This window comes from Barbus barbus (assembly GCF_936440315.1).
Source record: "Barbus barbus genome assembly, chromosome: 21".
Taxonomy (NCBI): Eukaryota; Metazoa; Chordata; class Actinopteri; order Cypriniformes; family Cyprinidae; genus Barbus; species Barbus barbus.
Window position 1 is genome coordinate 20,725,489 of NC_136749.1, and position 22,164 is coordinate 20,747,652.

Sequence of the window (22,164 nt, forward strand, 5' to 3'; positions counted from 1 at the left end):
ATACAATCAAATGCAAGCCAAATTCAGCCAAATCTGCCTCCATCCAGTCAACTACTACAGATTGGCCTCTTCAACCAATGACTACACCTTGCCGTTCCGAACGCTAGCAGCGACTAGTGGATGGAACGAGGTCGCTCTTCTCAGTGCATACAGGCAAGGATTGGATCCCCATATCCGTGCCCAGATGGCAATTTATGATGATTCAATTGGATTGGAGAGCTTTATGCTAAGGGTCAATCGAATCTCCCAGCGCTTATCAGCTTATACCCACGAAGCCGCCCACCAGTCAGTCTCATCCGCCACCGGTTCCCCAGTACCAGAGCCTATGCAAGTGGATTCCACCTGGCTTTCTAATGCCGAATCTGCTCGCCGACTTGTGGCTGGACTCTGCCTCTATTGTGCTGTAATACTTTCAGTGCAACTATTCACTCCAGCCCGTTCCGTTGCAGACTCTGCCCTTGTCGACTCGGGCTCCTCGGGCAACTTCATCTCAAAAGACCTACTGAGTCGTCTGCATCTGCCCCGCCGCCGTCGTGCCCAGGAGCTGCGAGTCGAAACAATCTAAGGAAAACCGCTAGGACGTGGGCACGTGAGGTTTGAGGCTCCTGCATTGAAACTGAGGATTGGTAACTAGCATGAAGAGGAAATCACTTTTCTGGTACTGGAGGGACCCACGGTGGACATCATCCTGGGACACCCCTGGCTCATCCTCCATTCTCCAGAAATTAGATGGGACTCCTGTGAGATCATTCGCTGGGGCGAATTCTGCCACCAACACTCTCTCACTGAACTTCCACGTCCACAAGTCACCTGCCGTCCAAATTGCCTCCATGCTTCTTGAGAGTCCCAAGCCCAGTGTAACTCCCTCCGTCCGATCTGATTATGTGGTGTTCCAGGATGTTTTCAGCAAGCAGGCAGCCACTCAACTACCATGCACCTCATTGGCCATGGGACTGCGCCATCGACTTGCTGCCTGGATATAAACTCCCCAAGGGTAGAGTATATCCGCTGTCCATCCCAGAGCGCAAGGCTATGGAGCAATACATCAAGGAGTCTCTTAGCTAAGGATTCATTCGGCCATCCAGCTCACCGGCGGCCTTGGGTTTCTTCTTCGTGGACAAGAAGGACAGCAGTTACACAATTCAGCAGTTCGGTGAGCCTCCACGCCTCCAGCCTTGTGCATTCTATTCTAAGAAACTGACCCCAGCAGAGCAGAATTATGACATCGGAAACAGGGAGCTGCTGGCCATCAAGTTGTGGCTTCATGCATTGCATTCTGGGAATGTATATAGCGTATATTAGTGAGAGTGAAGCATGACTTTCATAAAATCACATTGAAGATTAACATATATATATATATATATATATATATATATATTTCATTTCACCCACAGGATTGTGTCTTTAGGTTTAATTTGAAACCTGCTTTAACACAGTTTTCTTACATGGTATGGATAAGAACTGAAATTACACCCTTACATGTGATGCTGTTATTTGGTCTGTTTTTTGGTTTGTGCCATTACCATTGTTTGACGAGCAGCAAGCGCAAGCGATGACGTGTAACGCTAGCAGATATGTCAAAATGTAAAGTCCTTTAAAAACGCACACTAGTTATCTCTAAAAATTTAAAATGTATAGTATACAGCTGGTCATGTGATCTCAAAATGGACGCCTCCATGAGGTGACCCACCCCTTGTAAAATAAAACAACTATTTGCAGGCAAATTCATGTTATGTGAGTGTACAAAAGTTTAAATATTCCAAAATAATTTTTCATGTCTTTGGGTAAAACTTTTTAATTGAGGTAAAACTAACTGAGTGTACCTTTAAAAGGCCATTTTTTCTTTGCAGGTCTTCGAAATTTGTTAAAAAAAAACATCTATTTACCCAAAACAACAATGATGACTCTGTGTCATAACATCACTTGAATCCATGTAAATATCACCATATCAATAAGCTATTCATAATTTTTCTCTACCTCATACTGCTGCTATTTAAATACCCTGTACAACTTTTTTGCACATTCCTCTTTATTACTATTTAAGTCAACAACATACTGACCTGCACATTTATATTTTTTATCTTTTATTTTTTTCTACTTTTCTTCTTGTTAATATTTGTATTCTATATAATTGCACTGTCCTTGGAGCGGACCTGACCTACATTTCACTGCTGGTTATACTCTGTATAAGTTTGTATGCGACAAATAAAAAAAATCGTGAATCTTGATCTGTAGTCCCTCATCACACTCAACTCATCAGTACAGTTGTATTTACAACACCAGAATGAACAAACCAGCAAAAAAATTAGCAAAAGCACTGAGGGTCAATGTAGACATAAAATGGCATCCCATCAAATGAGCCTATTCAAAACTGTTGTCAACTCAACCTTTAACAAATTACTCGAGAGCTCTATAAGTGCCACTGGAGGCCTCTTTTACATCTCCTAATGTGAATAACATTATGGGACAATGTGGAGAATTTTGACCAATATCTTTCAAATCTAAGGGTCACTACCAACACCACACTGATAGACCTGCAGCCATCACCCCTGTGCAAAAACTGATCTGAATGAAAGACAGGCTTCAGTAAAAACAGTGGCCTTCTGTGTAAAGACAGACGGAAGCAGAGCGGAACTGCGCACACGGCTGCATGACCCTCCACTCCAAACCAAGGCGGTCACAGTGACGAATGCTCGAGCACATGACGCACAAGCACGCGCACACTCTGCCTGTCACTTCTTTTGGCTGAGGATTGTGCAAATACAGAAGGTCAATATTGATAGGTCACACTGAGCTGCTTTGTAAATATCACCAGGCTTAGACATGCATGTTCATGTCACTGCGAACATGTAAATCCTTTTAAAAACTTAAAGTATAATATGTAGGAATTTAAAATGTTGAGTGAATTATAGTACAGAAGCAGTATGCACACAGCATTTATTACAAAGAGCTTTTCCTGTGGTCAGCGTTGGCACAGACAGACTCCTGGCCTGCTCCTCCCGAACACAGTGACATTTCCCTGTTCCTGATTCACCCCTCCTCTCTTTCCCAGGAGAGAGTAATGGATGGGGCCTGTTTATGAAGCTGCTGCCACCTGCATGATCAATCAAGCCACGCAGAGACGACACAAAAAGCTCAGTCTGCACAGACAGCGCACAACCTTTCACATGAACAATTACACAAGCAAGAACAAGAATGGTACAAAAGTGTTTAAAAGTGGGCCATTTAAAGTTCTGAGAAAATTAACTTCTGATTTAACTCTTAAAACATTACGCATCCAAATGAATAAGCAATAAAAAGAGAAGAAAGAAAAATAAAATTACTGTTGTAATATTTACTGAAAACCACTGGGACTATTACCAAGTCTTAAACTAAAGATTATAATAAATGTAAATACAAAAACAAAATACATATACGCTATGTTTGACTTTTACTAATTTTTTTTTTACAATCAAAAATATATCATTTATAATGTATACAAAATATACTTTCATATATTTTTTGTTTGTTCATTTTATGAACAGTATTTCTGAATTATGGTAACTGACCATGTAATATAAACACTACGTAGCCCAATAAATTTGAAAGTTGCAACTGAATTTTAAAGGCATAATTAGTTACATTTTAAAAAGTGATGCCTACATCAAGAGACAGGAAAGTTGCTCATTTTGTAACATGGTTGCAGATTTGATGAGATCAGATGAGATGTGCTAGTGCCATCTACTGTTAAAACCAAAGAACTACAAAACATTATAAAGACAATTTTATTTTAAAGCAACAAATGGTATTGCAATAAATATGTACAAACTCCTTGCCTTATAGTGTGCAAGATTCCCAGCATGGCCTCACAGACTATGTTATAGAAGTGAAAAACAAATCCACAGATTCATTCCACTTCATAGATTAAATGGTTGATTGGTGGCCACAAGACAAAGGGAGTTTCCTCAGTGTGCTGATTCAAAGATGTCATCTTTTCCTCTTGGCCTCAAATCTGTAGACGGCTGGAGCACTTCTGGTCTCCTCACAGACTTTCACTTTCTTAACCTTATCCTGTCAGTGATAAAAGCACAACCCAGATGTCCAACAATAATGAAAACAAATGCATTCTGAAAGCACAACCAATACTTCGTCATAAGACCAGATAAGTTTCTTAAACATTAGATCATTGGTAAATCCATGCATTACCAAACTGAAATGATTCTAATCAGTACTAAAGTGCCCATGTTGAAGGGGTTTAGGTGAAATGTAGATGAATGCACTTACTTGTAGATCTTTTCTAGTCTGGATCTTTTGACTAATGACAAACATCTTCTTTTCTCTGTCAATACGCTGTGAAAGCCTCAAATATTGAAGTTCTCTCTGCTTTGCAAGTTTCTGAGAAAGGGGTATAAACAGGTTAGAAAAAGACAAACATAATAAAGTGGACATTAAATGCAAAGAAGTATTTAAAAACTTATTTTTCACTTATGTACAACAGGATCTGTATTTTCATGGTTTAAAAATTGTTACATATACACATATTCAATATAATAAGTCATTACGATAACTACTATTTATACAATTACTGTTTATTACAATTTTTAAAAAATTCATACTCTTATTATTATGAATAGGTTAATGAATGAAGAAAATGATTCAACAGTGCACTGTACACACTGAAATATTTAGGTTATGTACATAGCATGCTATACAGTGGCTACATTACTTTTATACGCCGAGGCTCCACTGCTCCCACAATGCTTTTCTTTTCCAGGGTCTCTATTGTAGGTCTGTTATATGCTCGTCCCACCAGTTCAGGTACTGTGTTGAGGTGTGTGGCCAGGTCAAAGTCCTCCACTAGCATGAATAATTAACAGTTTTGAAAATATAAAATAAATGTCTAGTTCAACAAGGGGTCTGCAGCAAAACTGCTGGTGGTCCACCAAGTATCATTTGATCTCAAACTATTATGAAAATGTACATTAACACACATACAATCATACAGTATTAACTTCACCTACAGCTAAAGTTAAGAAGCTAAAGGCATATGCTTTATATCAACCACATCAATATATTATATATATATATATATATATATATATATATATATATATATATATATATATATATATATATATATATATATATATATACACACACATACACACACACACATTAGGGCTGTCAACGTTAACGCATGCGATTAATCTAAAAAAAAATTACCTGTTAATATTTTTTTACGCAAATTAATCGTTTGATAAGGTTTGACCACAACTTCTTGCCGTCATCGCAGCGTGGAAGGTAATTATTGCCTGTGTCCCAATGTGCGCAATATCCATCCTAAAATTCTATGTGATATTAGTCATTGTCAATACTATTTATTGCAGATAGGGTGGATGGTATGCGCATTGGGATGCAGAGATTGTGTGATTATGAGGCGCGAGAGAGAGAGGGAGAGAGAGATGTATACTCATATGTGATAAGGGTGCAGCGAACCAGTGTTGCCAGGGTCGCGGTTTTCCCGCACAATTGGGCTATTTTTAAAATACAGACGTGGGAAAAATTACAGAGCCATGGATTGCGTTTTTTTGGGCTACTTTTATAATGTACCACGGCCGTCCAAAGTGTATATATACACACATTTGATCGCAAAAGGACGTTATTACAAACACTTGATGGTGGTTTAAAGTGAGTTCTGAGTAAAAGTGTACTATTAATCTCATAAATTGTCTTATGTAGCATGATGCTAATGTTAGCTCTAATGTAGCTGCAGAACAGGTCCAATTCTTCTTCATAATGCATTTTATCATAATACTTCATGTAAAGTCGCAAGAAAATGTTTTGTTGTATTTATTTAGTAATAGTTGGATAAATGTGTACTGGGATTGAAGCGATGTGGCTTGGTAAACGTTTTATTGCCAGTATAAAGGCTGATAATGGCTGAATGAAAACAAAAGAATAATTTGGATTATGTCTCATGCCTGGCAGAGATGTGAAAGGTTCTGTTTCCTTAAACTAGTTTGTCATGCATTCCTTTATTTCAACACATTCACAGGTAAATCCTAATATTTAAAATTTGCGATTAACCGTGATTACATTCTTTAATCGATTGACAGCACTAATATTATTTATTTATATTGTGTGTGTGTGTGTATATATATATATACACATTACATCAATAATGACTATTTTACTGGCATAGCAATGTAAGTATTAATATGATACTAAGTTATTATAAGGCAGGTTTAAAATACAAAATTGAATTTCTTACACTATGCAATAGGTGCAGCCATACAATATTACCTTCTTGTTTTGAGTCCACATAAAAAACATGTTTATTTTTCTTTTGCTCATCAACATCAAGAAGATGGAGCTCTGATTTCATCCTTTCGATTTTCTGAAAAACAGAAACATTAAAAGCCATTACTCTCAACTTTAAAGGATAAAGACACAAATACACAGATAAATAGGAAGAACCAACCCTACCTTCATCTCCGACACTCGCTTCATTTCCACATATCTGATGTCCTGGGTCCTCATCACTTTCTTCTGCTCCTCTGTCATAGTTTCCTCTTTTGGTTTGAGCATGTGAACTCCATCCTGAACAGTAGCAGAATGAGCAGAGGTCACAAAACCTCATAGCCATAAAAAAATGTGTGTAGGTAAGCTCTCAATGCAGTTTATGTCAGTTGAATACAGCAGTAGTACTGAGAGGTGACAAACCTTTAATTGACTGTGTATCATTTTAAAGTGAAATTCATCAGGGTTCTTATCCATGGCCTTCTTGCGCAAGGCCATGAGGGTCTTCTGTTTCCGGTGGTAGTCACTGTATTACAAATAACAGATAGGGAACAACAGATTATAAACTGTACTGAAATCATAATGTGCACTATTTCAACTATATTCAAATGACAAACAAATCTGAAGAACAAATTCCAACATATGATCTGTTTTTTATTATTTTATTAACATTTATTATATCTAATATTATTATTATTATTTCTAAACTCAGTTATCACCCTGTACCAAATACATATTTAATACTATCTTGCCTAAAATACCTTACATTTACTACTTAATTTTTATATTTTTGAAGGAAAAAAATAAACATTAACATTTTTTTTCCCTTTGAGATGTAATCATTTAATTAATAACGATTTATTCAAAAGAAAGACAAATTTCTGCTTGTGTAGCATCACAAAACATATCAACGAGAAGGCAATAACATGGGAGAGCGTCTAAATGCATTAACCAAGAAACATAAAACACCCAACAACAACAATAATAATAATAAAAAGCTCAATTTTGTGATTTCTTACTCTGCACGAAGTTTGTAGTCCTTCTTCTTCTCTAACAGTCCAAAATGTTTCCTGAAACCGAGCTGAGATGGGAGAAGTCAGGTTAATAAAAAAAATATGATTCAGAAAAGCTAACGATAAACCGCTGGGAAATGATACATAAACTAAAGCGGCCGTCGGATTTCAGAAAACCCGCTTAGCCCCATTCATTTGCCACTACAACTAACATTACGTCCGTACATTAAATTTATCTGTGAGAATAAGTACAATTTAAACACTGCTGAAACATTATTTTAGCAAATTGCTGAAATCGCCATTTAGCAAGGCAGCACGCGTGTTACCAGTGTGTTTAAACAGCCTAACGTTACCTGTGATCGCTCTTTGTGGTCTCGTTGTTTAGATTTCAAGGCTTTTCGAAAAGAAGACATGGCTGTAAATATCTGAAAACAAATCCAACTGCGATTGATTGAGGGAGAAAAAAAACCTAGACAGGAATTTGTATGTACACCACACAACCCCGCATGTACGCTTCTGAACTCACGTGGATACGATGGAGCACAGTACCAACGTGTAATTTCTCAGCAGCAGATTCGCGGCGAAGAATAATCTGGATCAAACGTATAAGTATTATACATTTTTGGACATTCCTTATATATATATATATATATATATATATATATATATATATATATATATATATATATATATATATAAAAAAACAACAACTATATGAAATAAAAAGTAATTGAATACATAAAATATGAGCAATATATCAAAGTAATAAAAACAAATTTTATCAAGCGTATATTTTACCTATAAAAATGTATAATTCTACAGAAGTCTATTCCTCGGTATTATTGACCGTGAAAACGCGTCAACTGAACAAAAAACAAACAAAAAAAACTATTTTCTTGCATAGGCCTCGCTTCATTTTAAAAGTAGTGTGAAATAAATGCTGAAGAAGTGTCCACAGCAGATGGCAGTGTCCTCCACTGCAATCATATAATCTCATATCCTACCTTTAAAATTGGAAAGTTCTGTTCTGTCAAAATTGTTTTTGATTTCAGTAAATGTTATGTTTTCAGATTCAATCATTCACTCTTGTTTTAAAAACTGCACTTTCTGAAAGTCACAAAGCTCCAGTATCAAGCTATATCCTTGCCACTGAGCGCACACCACAACAGCTTTATATGGCCATCTAATCAGTGATATCCATCAGAGTTGTCTACTGTTTTGTATGAGGAAGATAGCCAGGCTCACGACAGGGAAAAACTCAATAACAAACCTTGGGTGCTGAGACACTTAGTTTATATATCCTGCCCAGTGTGTTGACACTTTAAATCAGTTTGGTCATGATAATGACAGCCTCTATCTGCCAAAGAGATTGGTTAACACTAACAAATAATACTTGGTGTTTCTCAAGCAGGGTCTTTAAAGGGTGTCCTACTCCATTCCTGACACCTAATTTGTATCTTAACCAGAGGGACAGCTTTCGGCCACTAGAGTGACAAATGTCAGAGCTAAAGTCTGATGACGACACCTGTGTGCCTCATATAGCGCTGAAGGTCCAGTTTATCCATTAGTTGGCTCGTATTCTATGAATGAAAGGGGGGCAGAAATGGCCATTTGATGTGTCAAAACATGCAGGGCATGGGACATAAGCAAGGGCAGATTTGAAATAACAACCAGCTTTTCCGCTGGCAAAAAAAAAAAAAAAACACTGTGCATTTCTCAGAAATACAGAACATCATGTTCTGGTGCTGCAAGTCTTTTCCCACAGTTTTTTTATAACATACAAGGCACTGTACAGGTACAAAATAACTTACAAAATGAAACACTCAAGTTATAAGGAACCTCAAATGGAAAGTCTTTTCATTTGTAATTTAACTGAAGAAGGACAAACTAATTTTATGTATTACCTCATATGTTTATCCTCTTTTTCCTGTTTAATGTTTGAAAAAAAATCGCAATAGATTCACAAAACATGCAGATTCTTTACTGAGAAGGAAACGCTTTCATGGGGTCACTTTTTCCATATGATGTCATAGCCTTGATTGACCCAGAGTTTGTGGGCTTTCAACTTCTTTATGCTAGACATATAAAACAAAGTGACCCGATGGACTTTTCCTACAGAAAATAAACCACAGTAAAGCATGTAAAACAAAAACAAAAGATTTAAAGCATTTCCCTGACTGAATCTTAATCAGATATATATGTTTCACAACAAAAAAAAAATATTTAGGGAAAAACTAAGTATCCGAACCTGTGTTTAAGAGAGGGCAGAATGTCAAATGGGCAAAACGAGGGGTTATAGGTTTATGATAGCTTGGAGTTTCTGGAATGCCCTTGCTTGACAGATATATTACTGTTTGGTTTTTAATATAGGCCTTTAAAAATCACACAAATGACATAATGTTACCGGCCAGTAGCTGAGCTAAAGACCTTGGAATGCCCTTCTTAACCAATGTAGGGTTTCTATACACAAAGAGTGAGAGTAATCCAAATCGAGAGGAGCTCCCGTATGAATTACACTGTATCGTAGTTCATAAATCAGGTTTCATTTAATTTTTGAGTGGTCTTATTCAAGTAATAGATGTAGTGTGCTTGATTCCATTTGTACAAACTGTAAATGGTGGATAGTCTGGATTGTGGGAAATCTTATTCATGTTTTACTCCTGTGTCAGCGGGAAAGTTTTTTGAGGAGTATTTTTTTAAATCAGAGGAAACCATTTAATAGATTTAAAACTTATAATTTCAGGTTTTACCAGGATATTAACAACGCCGTCTGAAAAGGAAAAGGCCGCTCTTGAATGTTTGGTTCTCACTCTCAAAATTCGACCACAAAACCCTGTAAAGAGTGGATATGGGACAATTAACAGTCACCCCACTATTTACGTTACCCAGTTTGAGCTGGCAGTATAAAATGTCAATAAAAAGGGTTTTAAAGTCCTAAAGACATGAGAAACATCAAAAGATATGACAGACAAGGACACAGTTGTCTGCTTTTTTTCAGGGATAAGTGGAATGATTATCGTAAGCAGTTGAGGTATTTCACAGTTTACACTTGATTAAATTTGGTATAATTTGATAAACCTTTCTTTTAAACTGTTAAAGAGTGGAAATAAAAGCCCAATGGCATTACAGTCCTGACGCTGAGGGTCAGACATCTGGTACATCATAACAAGAGCAAAACAAGAGGTGTTGTCCTTGCTAGGGGTGTAATTGAATGAATTTGAATTATGTATGAACTCCTTGGTAAGGTCATGCACAATGGCACTAAATACCTGTTCTGAGACTATCACTGAATTCATTTATTGTTAGCAAATCATACAAGCAAGTCAACTCAAGATACAGTTGCTAATTTAGTTTATCATTAATCTCTAATGATATGGCTGGACACAAACTGCATCATTTCATTCACAACAATTGCTCAGTGTTTTCTGTGGCTGCCTGAATTAGGGCTGCCTAATGGTTAGCGAGTCGGACTCGTAATCGAAAGGTTGCGAGTTCGAGCCCCCAGCCGGCAGGAATTGTAGGTGGGGGGAGGGAATGTCCAGCGCTCTCTCCACCCTCAATACCACGACTGAGGTGTCCTTGAGCAAGGCACCGCTCCCCGGGCGCCGCTGGTGTGTGTGTGCGTGCGTGCGTGTGCGTGCGCGCGCGCGCGTGTGTGCGTGTGTGCGTGCGTTCACTACGTTTGTTCACTACTCACTGCTGTGTGTGTGCACTTGGATGGGTTAAACGCAGAGCACCAATTTCGAGTATGGGTCACCATACTTGACAATACGTCACGACTTTACTTTACTTTACTTTTTTTTTTACTTTATATCGTAAGTGTTACATTACAAACATAACCACATAGCGAAAAATGATATCAATGCAACACTTACCTCTTTGTTATAAAATAACGTAAGTGCCTGAAGTGTTTTCATAGCAAACTTTTGTGAATATCATGTAGCAATAATTTGTTCATCCACTACTGGAGTGAGGAGGATGGGATTTTTTCCCCATCATTTCCTTCACACTGTCATTTCCATCCCATCTCTTTTACTCAAAACTAATTTTAATATTAAACACAGTAATGTGTTAATTAGCTAACAAGTGGTATAATAGCAAGTGGTATTTTAAATATTTTGGAATAAAAGGTAAATTTTTTGCAGCTAGTATTAAATATTAAATCATATTTTAAAACTTTTTCATATTCTTCATCACCATAGCAACTTGTTGGGATTTTGAAAAAGGTTTCATATTTTCAAATAAAAATCTCCATATAAAAGGCATTTGAAAAGTAGCAAAAAATAATGACATATTCAAGACAGTTTCATTGATAAAAGATAACAAAACAGTTTAAATTTGAACATATATTTCAAAACTAAATTAAATAAAATAAAATAAACCCCTGTGAATACAAAACCTCCCAGAAGGAAGCTACGGGACATTTGCTCCACTGAACGAGACATTTCCATCCTTAGAGAGAGAAAAACATAATAATTTCAGCTCTGTTGAATTAACAGTCTAAAATATGCTCTATCCCCCCAAGAGCACCATTCCCCTCAGATGTGGGTGTCGAGTAACAGGTATGTATTGTGCTACTTTAATTCACTACAGACAGACATCTCTTGCGCTCTAAGCTAACTGCAAACGGCAAGTCAGACAAATGACAATGCAAACTGTCTCAATTTAAAGATCATTCAATGAAACTTCCTTCAGAAAAGAAGACCGTTCATCCATTGGGGCGGGAGCTTGTGACTCACTCAACTTCCTCTATAGTAGCGCATGGAAGAGTTAAGCGCGAGCATTCTCTCATTCGGTGCTTTGAGAGAGAGCTGAGCGTTTCTGCACACCCCTGAGGAGCAACAGGACTACAGAAATATTAAACAGGCCAGCTAAACTGACCCCAGCACACTCGAAAAAGACAGAGACTGAAAGAGTTTTGACAGGGTAAGCGCTCTTCTTAACTTCTTTTTCCCCCGTCATTTAAATTTAAACTCACATTACAGAGAGCTAATGATTTTCAACCCGTTTTTCATTCATAACCGGAAAGTAAAAATCGATGACTTGTTCGCCTCTGAAAGTTTTCATTCTGTTTTACCTCAGTGGCATACTTGTAAAATCCTATTTTTGACTAACTCTTAATGCTTAAATAGCTTCCATTGATAAGTTTTAAAAAGTCAAAAACAATAATACAAAAATGTTTTAACTTCAATATTTAAAATTATCAATTGAATTTTAGGTGCATGGAAGAAAATCCTAGCATCACCTGTTAAAAGTTTTCTCATTTTGGACTGTAGTGTAAAATATAATTCATATAGGCCATTCACTCCTAAGTGAGAAAAAGACTAATTTATTATCATTATCTTCAACTCATGTCATCTTCAACTCTCCCTCAAGTCAGAGTTGAACTTCACACACTCGTAATTCTCAGAGGAATCTGACACACAGGAATCTGACACACGTGTCACGACATGACAGTTATTTGTGTTTTCTGAGGGTCAGACTTCAAGTCTTCATTGGCATTAAATGCACACATACAGATAACCATTAGAAAAACAGAACGAAGGCATAAATGCCGTGGGGGTCTGTCATATTCCTGAGTCTAGTCAAAGCTGATCCAGGTTGGAACTTGATTGCTCATCTTTGAACACACCTCATCCCAGAACATGTTGCATTCCAAGGCGTAGTGAATACTTTGAGTAACTCCTCGTAAGGTTCCCGTTGCAAATTACTTCAGACAGCACATTTTTACAGCCCTGTTTACTGAGGTAATAATATAGAAGCCCATTGAGAATGATAGTATTTATGGTTTTCATTTTTTATTGATTTATTTCATAATATGTGGTGTGTCTTTATAGAAAGTAACCTTGAGTTAAACATAAAACAGGAAATGGGTTACGCATATCAGTGAGAGATGTGATTCATAAAGACACACCTTGAGTGATTGGAAACAGGTGAGTGGAAATAGTTTATCTATCAATGGGAGGGTCCTCTTTATATATCCGATCCGCTGATGATGAGTAAACTCCTTTGGCAGAGATTTGTCATTTAAGCAATACTTTCTGTCTTAGGAAAGTCTTGACAAGACAGACAACAGGGCAAAAACTGCAGCGAGTAGGTCAGAAAAGTTGACAAGAAGAACAGAACTGCGTCCTCCACTCATTTCTTCTTTCTTTTCTATTTTCAAGCCCAGCTGCTGAGACTGGCCTCTGTTCTCTGTTCTCTGGTATCCTGTAGACATCGCATAGGCAGCAAGTCAGTTGTCTCATATTCAGTGACTCATTGAGTTTTTAAACCCTTAAAGTGTTTTTAATGAGTTGTGCTGTGCGTTTTAAGTGTAGTATGGCATGTGTTGGCATGCATATGTTTGTGTGTGCGTGAGAAAAAAAACAGAGAGATCTTTGAGGTGCATCACTGTGTCTTTTAGTGCATTAAGAAGCCTTTGAAAGTGCTTTCCTCAAAGCCAGATTCCCATGCTGTCTGCCGCCAGCCCTCTGCCATTACAGTCCCATTCATTATTCCAAGAGGGGGAGTTCAGAGGTGCTTGTGGAGAAACAAAATCATCCCTTTGAAACTTAAGTTCTATGCCTCTCATATACATGACACAAACTTTATAAGGCCTTGGTGTGTCTCACAGTCTATCAATGATTTAACTGCCTGCTCCATAGCAACTCATTGCCACATGCAATATGAAACTCAATACTTTATCCAAACACTTGCTTATATGCCCGTCCTTTATACTCTAATTATAATTATAAAATTATAATTACAAAATAAATCAAATTGAACATCCTACTGTATTGTGATTCATTATATATTGTATTTATTACAATATACTAGCTTCTAAGCCAGCTTTAAAAATGTTCAGTGCTTTATCTGCCACATCAAAGTATCTTTATTTGGGGGCTTTTCTCAGCAAATACTGATATATGCAATTAATTAATTCGATTTTATGCAATTAATTCAATTCTTTTCATATTATTATAATAATTATAATAAATAATATTATTATTTTTCAAAGAAATTATTACTTTATTCAGCAAGAATGCCTAAATTGATCATATGATTTACCACAAAATTTCAGCTGGACAAAAATACACTTTAAAATAATTAATATTTAAAATGGTTCAAATAAATGAAGGCTTGTGAGAATTTCTTTTAAAAGAAAAAAAGAAAAATCTTACCTATATCATTTACATATTTTATCTACTATTTTTTATTTAAATGACCAGCCATGCAATTGAAAAAGATATAGAAAGTTTTTTTTATTCCAACTTTCCCATCTCCACCATATTTTATACATATAAAAATACTTCATTAAAAGTGGCTTGTGAATTACTCATCATATTGTCCATCAAAGAAATCCAAGTTCGTAAATTGGGCCGTATTTCATTTTGTACTAACCACAACAGGGCTTCCTCTTATAAGGACCATGGTTTCTGAAGTGTCCTGCTGTGCCAACAAAATTTGGTTTGTTATTTTTATAAAGAGTCTTCTTGTGGTTAAAAATCCATGCACTCTTTGGTAGTCTGCAAGGTCCATAAAGTCTAGAATACTCAGACCCATCAGAAACTGAAGGAGGTTGAAAATGCATTTGTTTTTTCCCTGTTGGGTCAGGGTGATGTGTCTGCAGTGTGATCATGGCCACATTCTTTGGAAGCACTGTGTTTTGTTTTCGGAAAGCTTTATCTTACGCAGGGACTGTTGTTCATCAGTGATGGGACAGAGCGCAATGCATTTTATGACAAGTTTCCCATAAAGTGAGCTCTGTTGAAAACTGCTTACATGCTAGTTATATTTTATGCAAAAAATGACATGGGTGTTCTCACTAAACATTCTAGCATTAAGAGTAGCGTGGTATTCCATTCAAAAACTGCCACTTGTTTGGTCACAACATACACTGAAAGTAGTTGTCCATTCACAAGTCACAGCACAACATACAAAAAGAGCGTACATGTGTGCCCAAACTATAAACATTTATCAGACCGTCCATATGCAAATCAGTTGGACTGAACATCTGTTCATCAATAAAGCAGCTCTGTAGTCAAGATAACGCCAAGCCAGAGACAATAAACCTTTTAATTCATCTCTAAAAAGAGTGCCAGATGAAGCAATGTGAATTCTGATGTTTTGAATTGAATAACACACACCAGTACACTGTGTTAACTGTCTTCTTCACATCATGAGTTATTGTGTCAACTTTGGGACCGTCCCATACACAACCTCGCTGTGCGAAAATCTCTGAATTCAGACTTTTTGTGTTCTACTGCCACATTTCTTTTAAAACTACTCATGGGGGACATATAACTGGTTGTTTGGAGGGTTAACTTTGAATTAAGGGAAGTTACGGGGAGCTTCCTGCGGGGGACTCCAGGTGCATCTGTGATCCAGTGAGATGGTGGCTTCCTCCCAGACCGAGGAGAAAGAATGGATGAAATCAGATCCTCGCAGCCTGGGCCCCAAGAGACGCGACCCTCTGCTCGGTGTGCTATCTGCTCACTTGTACTGTTTGTTTACCTTTCCCCTCTCTTCCTCTCGCAGGCCTTATTGTCCTTCATGGACGGTTAGTGCCTTGCTCTGAGCCACTTGTTAAACTCCTTTGTCTGTCTTTCTTCCGGTTACTTGTCTACAATATTTATTGTTTGGTCCGATATGCTGCTCTGTGTCACCGTGACCAATGGGTCAAGATTCAGCTGGTTAAACCCTACTATCTGGCTTAAAAAAATTATTTTTCCATTCTGTAAAAAGAACCACTACCATTCCCAACCCATTCCGATAACAGTTCTCAGACTTAAATTATTCTGCTGATGTGAACGGAATATAGTACTAAAATACTGTGACAATGTTTCCTGCACTACTTATTCAGTGTTGCCACAACACTGTTAATTAATATATAGCGCAGAACATATAGCACAATCAGTGTTGTCTGATTTCTGAACAAATGACTCTTATTACTCTGTTTTAATGAATCAAAACCATAGACAGTACAACGAATGTCATCTGATTTCTAAACAAATTGCTCTTATGAGCCGCTTTGTTTTAGTGAATTAAAACCATAGACTGCATCTAATATAATTTGAATCCCAAACAAATGATGAATCAAATCAATAGCGAATCAAAACTATGGGCAACTAGTGTAGTCCGATTCTCAAATAAATGACTCTTATAAGCCGCTTTGTTTTAGTTTAATGAATCAAAACCTTACATGTGTAACTAGTGTAGTCCTATTTCCGGGGAAGAAAACAAAAACACTTATTGCTTAAGGCTTGGGAGACTTAAATCAGTCCAGTTACAGAAAATGTGTTCCCAATGTAGTTTTGTCAGTAGTATTTTATAAAAAATAAATGAATGAATGATGACATATGTTGCCATATTTTTATTTTAGGATTTGAATTTAATATAGTTATGTCCAGTTGTTGGATTCAATTTATGTTGCATTTTAAAAGACTGCAAAAAGTCAATTAAAAAGTCTGTGTAAACAAAATTTGTTAATTTAGTTTTACATTTATTATGAACAATATCTCATCGTTTGAAAATTGAATTGCATTTGTTTTTCCCCAACTAGGCCTTAGTCAAATATACTAAATAAATCATTAATGGAACCAGACTGGGAATCATTAAAGTCCTTGCAATTCCCATTATAAGCAGGCATTCAAACCTTGCTGAATCAGACCTTACAAGTGCGATTAGCAATGCCAGATGGCATGTGTCTGTATGCATGAGTTGTGTCAGTAAACATCTGTGGGTTACACGGATTAGGCAATTGCCATTTTTCTAATGGTCAATGCTTATTATGTCTGTCATACCAGCTGTATCACAAACAACAGATGTTACTGTGCAATCTATCCATCCACACTCTTTTGTCACCCATCCACAGTCCCTGATTCACCTTTGACGCACCTCATCTCTGTACAGAAAATTTCCCAAATCTATCAGAGAGATGCATTCAACCTGACAATGAATACCCACATTGGAACATAAACACTGGTCCATACTTGTAACAGTCACATAAAACGTGTCTGGTTGGCATTATCATAGCTATGACTGTCAAATTTACAGTAACATGTTATCAGAATCAGAGTGAAATATGTGTATAGCAGCAGGAGTTTCCTATAAAATCTGGATCAAGTGCAAATAAAATCTGTAGTTTAGGGATGTTGAAAAACCAAAGCCATGGTGCACAGCTGTAGAAATCACAATGAACTATCAAATTGTTTAATAATTGTTTCATAAAAAAAAAAAATAAGCATTGGGTATCTTTAAAAAAAAAATTCTAGATTTTGATATATTGACAATGCAACATAGTAAAGAAAGAGCATATCTTAGCTGAGCATTAACAGCACATTAAAAATAGTGAATAGGGATGTTGGTTGATACAAACTGCTCTGTTCATCTTCATGGTTGGGAGTTTTTCTCCATCTGACGGTGACTCACCACATGCTGGAAACTTATGGTGCAAACATCTGTCCTGCAGACTGATTATTTTGACTTGATTTATTCTTGCTGATAAATCAAACTGTTTTTAATGTTCAGTCTGTTGTGCCACCCTCTCCGACTTGATGGAATTAGTCAGTTCTTTGCACTCCACACAGAGAACCTTTATCAGTGGCATCAGTTTTAAGTATTAAAAACACATTTCTGAGAGAAAAAACATTCAGAGGTCACAAAGTGAACTGCAGTAAGAAAACAAGTGTACTGAAAAAGACTTGCAATGGGATTTACAATTTTTACTTAGAAATGTAATATTTTTCACAAACCAAGAAACATTGAATTGAAAATGACATTTTGAAGTAGACAGACTAAAATGTACAGTGTAACAAGCACTTTATATTAAACAGATGCAGCACTTACATTTTACTGTTATTCGTCTTAACATGCAAAATGCAACATCCACTTGAATGCAAGTAAATTATTTAGTGCTGCCGTTGCCACATAGTAGTAAGTAACTTAATAGTTGTTGTTGAACATCAAATTTAGGGTTTAAATATTATAAATATTAGTTGCTTTATATCTTGCAATCTTGCATTCTTTTTACTGTGTATGTTCCATTAAACAAAAGAAATAACTGGCCAAATAATCATTCATCATAAGCATCTCTACATGACCATTTAAAATACTTTTACTGTCACCATGTCTTTTACACATGATCACTTACAAACAGAAAAATGTGACTCTTGAGCTGTAATTTGTCAAGTAGGGTCAGTTTGATCCAGTAAAAGCTCTGCTGGCTCTTCAGTGGTAAAACCACAGAAACATTAAGAGAATAGTAAACTAGATGTACAGTGTAGGAAAAAATTAAAACTAATATTTAGATTTGAAACCACTGGTTGTGAATCAGAGACAGCGGCCCAGCTGCTTAGCTTTTTACTGGGCCTGGAATCGTCAAGAAAAGCCATTAATTCTCCAACAAGCCATTTAAAAGGATTAATCACAATCATTACATCTTAAACGTGCAATTCACTACCACACAGTTCCTGTTTTTGCACAGGACTTATCTTAACACATGCACACACATGCACAGATCCACATGTGTAGGCAGACACATTTAAGCACATTATAAGGTGCCAAGTCTGGATTGCAAGTGCTGATCACTTCCCAATGCTTAATTAGCCTCCACATCTGTAAGAGATGAGAGCAAATGGTTGTGACATCATTTCAGATGAGAGGAAATCTGACTCAAGTGTTTCCATTCCGTGTTTGTGCATCTGTTTTGTGTTTGTATGTAGTGCTGAATGACTCATTTCGGTTGCTTTTGGACTGTTAGACCTTGACTTCGACAGCATACGAGCTGTCATAATCTTTTATGGAGCACGATGAACCGGCTCGCCCTTGCTGACCTACGGAACACCACTGCAATGGAATGCATAAAAAAAAAACAACGCTCGCTAGGAACGCTTCTGAAATTTTTAGTCTCCTTCCCCTCTGATTTATGCTGATGTTTATGTGATGCACAGCTGTGCGAGAGTGTTTCCCGCTCAAGTAAACAGCTGCAAAATACTTGCATCATGGAGAAATCTGGTAGTGCAGATGCACGTGTGATGGTCAAATGCACTTCTAGGTATGAATGATCAATTTTGAAATTGTTCAAATTTTTTTCCTTTGTTTTTTAATACTTTTGTGTAAACCTTGATACAGCCATTTGAAGGCATTTTAAGGCTTTCTTACCCTAAAGTTTTGGAATAGGAGTGTCCACAAAAATATTAAGCATTAACTAGCTATTTTCAGCATTGACTATAATAAGAATTTTTCATTGAGCAGTAACACTAACCACAAGGCTATTGGCGCCGACAAGTCCTTTTAAAATCTAAAAATGTTTTACAATATTACTGTTTTTGTGCTTGGTTTTGCATACAAGACTTCTTTCGAAAAAGAAAAATGATTCGAAATCAGTTTGACTCGTAGTGTGTTTATATGTATATGTGTCAAAGAAAATCCCTTGTTTCCCGTGTATTGATAGCCAGTAATTTTTGGTAGTGTGACAATCCTACCTGGAACAGAGGTTTTAAAGGGATTTATTCTTTTGCAGTGTTCCATGAAAGCGGAGGTAGCTGTCACCTCCTGTGAGTGAACACCACAGGACTTTCGCTGACCATGGCTCGGCACTTCACAGAAGCCCATAAATGGGAGAAAGTGTCCTTGTTGTGTCTATAAAAGGATGGCGGCTATAGTGGATAGAAAGATGAAGACGATTTAGCGCAGAGGCCCTGGATAAGAGCAGAGGGATGAGAAAGTAAAGACACTTGTTGTCTGACACTTGTTGACAAGGCTGCCTTGAGCAAAACCTTGAGAATACAAAGACAGAGCCCCTTTGAATGCTTCAGTGATTTGCAGTTGCACGTGAAGTCTACCAAACCATGAATTGCTTCACTTCTCAACCATTGTCATATTTGGATGCAGAATAGTGTCCGCATGTGAATAGTGTCAAAACTCAGTTGCTCCCAATATAATCAACAGGGCTGTCTACACTGCATGCATGCAATGTTTTGATTCTTGCATTGTTGACAGCTGGGTTGATTATAGTGGGGACCATCTAGTTTTGTTGCATTACGTCAAATCCTGTCATGCTGTTTGCATTACAGATGGTTATTTTCCTCTTATACCTTTGGAAAATCTTTCAGTGAAAGTATGCATCTCTTGTCTCTAAAGAGCGTAAACCATACAAACTTAATTAGTAAACAATGTCTCTCCAAATAAGAAGTCAAAACAGTCCTGTATTACGATTTTTTCCCAAATAATAGGTCTTAAGAGGACTTTGTGTTTCTCCCCATGGCATGAAATTGCCATTCTTTTATATACAAGAGACAGAGGGATATTGAACCAGTGCAGGACAATTTATGAAATGCATAATTACACAAAACAAGAAACAGCTTGCCTACACTCAAGCGCTGACACTAAAAGCCATTGCCTCACTCTGAAAATATCTACATGTTAAATGTTAAGCTTAAAAGCTTTTTTCATAATCATATACTGTTTACACTGGAAAAGGAGATCAGAGTGGCAAAGAGGAATTATTCTGACAAGCTCAGGAACAAATTCTCTTCCAGCGATCCGGCTTCAGTGTGGCTTGGATTAAAGGACATCACCAGCTACAAAACACCACCCCCCAGCACTCTGGAGAATCAACACCTGGCAGACGACTTAAACGAGTTCTTTTGTCGTTTTGAACGATCACCCCACACCCGCCCAGAACACCCCTCCACACAACCATTCACACCTCCAGCAACCCCTCTCTCCCCCACACCTACAATTCAAATCAGCGAAGACGATGTGTGCCAGGTCTTCAGGAAAAACAAAAGAAGGAAAGCACCTGGTCCAGATGGTGTGTCACCAGCCTGCCTAAAAATCTGTGCTGAGCAGCTGGCCCCCATCTTCACACAGATCTTCAATAGATCACTGGAGCTGTGTGAAGTCCCCTCATGCTTCAAACGCTCCACCATCATCCCCGTCCCAAAGAAACACAAAATTACTGGACTAAATGACTACAGACCTGTGGCACTAACGTCTGTAGCCATGAAATCATTCGAAAGACTGGTTCTGGCTCATCTGAAGGACATCACTGGACCCTTACTGGACCCCCTGCAGTTTGCCTACAGAGCAAACAGGTCTGTGGATGATGCAGTCAACATGGGACTGCACTTCATCCTGCAGCATCTGGACAGACCAGGGACTTATGTGAGGATCCTGTTTGTGGACTTCAGCTCTGCTTTTAACACCATTATCCCGGAAACCCTTCAAAATAAACTAACTCAGCTCTCCGTCCCCACCTCCGTCTGCCAGTGGATCAACAGCTTCCTGACAGACAGACAGCAGTTAGTAAAGCTTGGCAAATTCTCATCCAGCACTCGAACCATCAGCACTGGAGCTCCTCAGGGCTGCGTACTCTCCCCACTGCTCTTCTCCCTCTACACCAACGACTGCACATCTAAAGACCCCTCTGTCAAGCTCCTGAAGTTTGCAGACGACACCACACTGATCGGCCTCATCCAGGACGGTGACGAGTCTGCTTACAGACAGGAGGTTAAGGAGCTGGCTGTCTGGTGCAGTCTCAACAACCTGGAGCTTAACACGCTCAAAACTGTGGAGATGATCGTGGACTTCAGGAGAAACCCCCCTGCTCTCCCCCCACTTACCATCATGAACAGCACCGTGACTGCAGTGGAGTCATTCAGATTCTTGGGCACCACCATCTCTCAGGACCTAAAGTGGGATATTCACATTGACTCCATTGTCAGGAAGGCCCAGCAGAGGCTGTACTTTCTTCGCCAGCTGAGGAAGTTCAACCTGCCACAGGACTTACTGAAACAGTTCTACTCTGCCATCATTGAATCCATCCTCTGCACCTCAATAACTGTCTGGTTCAGCTCAGCTACCAAATCTGACCTCAGAAGACTAC

At 37.8% G+C, this 22,164-nt stretch overlaps 2 protein-coding genes across 3 annotated transcripts in view; one reads left to right on the plus strand and one right to left on the minus strand.

Moving 5' to 3' along the window:
• Positions 1-2,921: 2,921 nt before the first annotated feature.
• Positions 2,922-7,851, minus strand: LOC306886848 (putative U3 small nucleolar RNA-associated protein 11). Its single transcript, XM_079444179.1, has 9 exons — positions 7,819-7,851; positions 7,646-7,717; positions 7,299-7,360; positions 6,703-6,805; positions 6,466-6,579; positions 6,283-6,376; positions 4,706-4,836; positions 4,264-4,374; positions 2,922-4,050 (listed from the first exon to the last, which is right to left on the minus strand). Exons 2-9 carry the CDS (start codon positions 7,703-7,705, stop codon positions 3,967-3,969), a joined length of 759 nt encoding a protein of 252 aa, XP_079300305.1. The 5' UTR covers positions 7,706-7,717; positions 7,819-7,851; the 3' UTR covers positions 2,922-3,966.
• Positions 7,852-11,881: 4,030 nt separating this feature from the next.
• The window catches only part of LOC306887937 (four and a half LIM domains protein 3-like), a 47,024-nt gene continuing 36,741 nt past the window's right edge, over positions 11,882-22,164 (plus strand). Inside the window, exons 1-2 of one of the 2 annotated variants that reach the window (XM_079445989.1) lie at positions 12,082-12,218; positions 13,460-13,526. The gene's annotated coding sequence lies outside the window, so the exon portion shown is untranslated. Of the gene's footprint in view, positions 12,219-13,459; positions 13,527-22,164 lie in introns of both variants that reach the window. The other variant, XM_079445988.1, reaches the window with a different exon arrangement.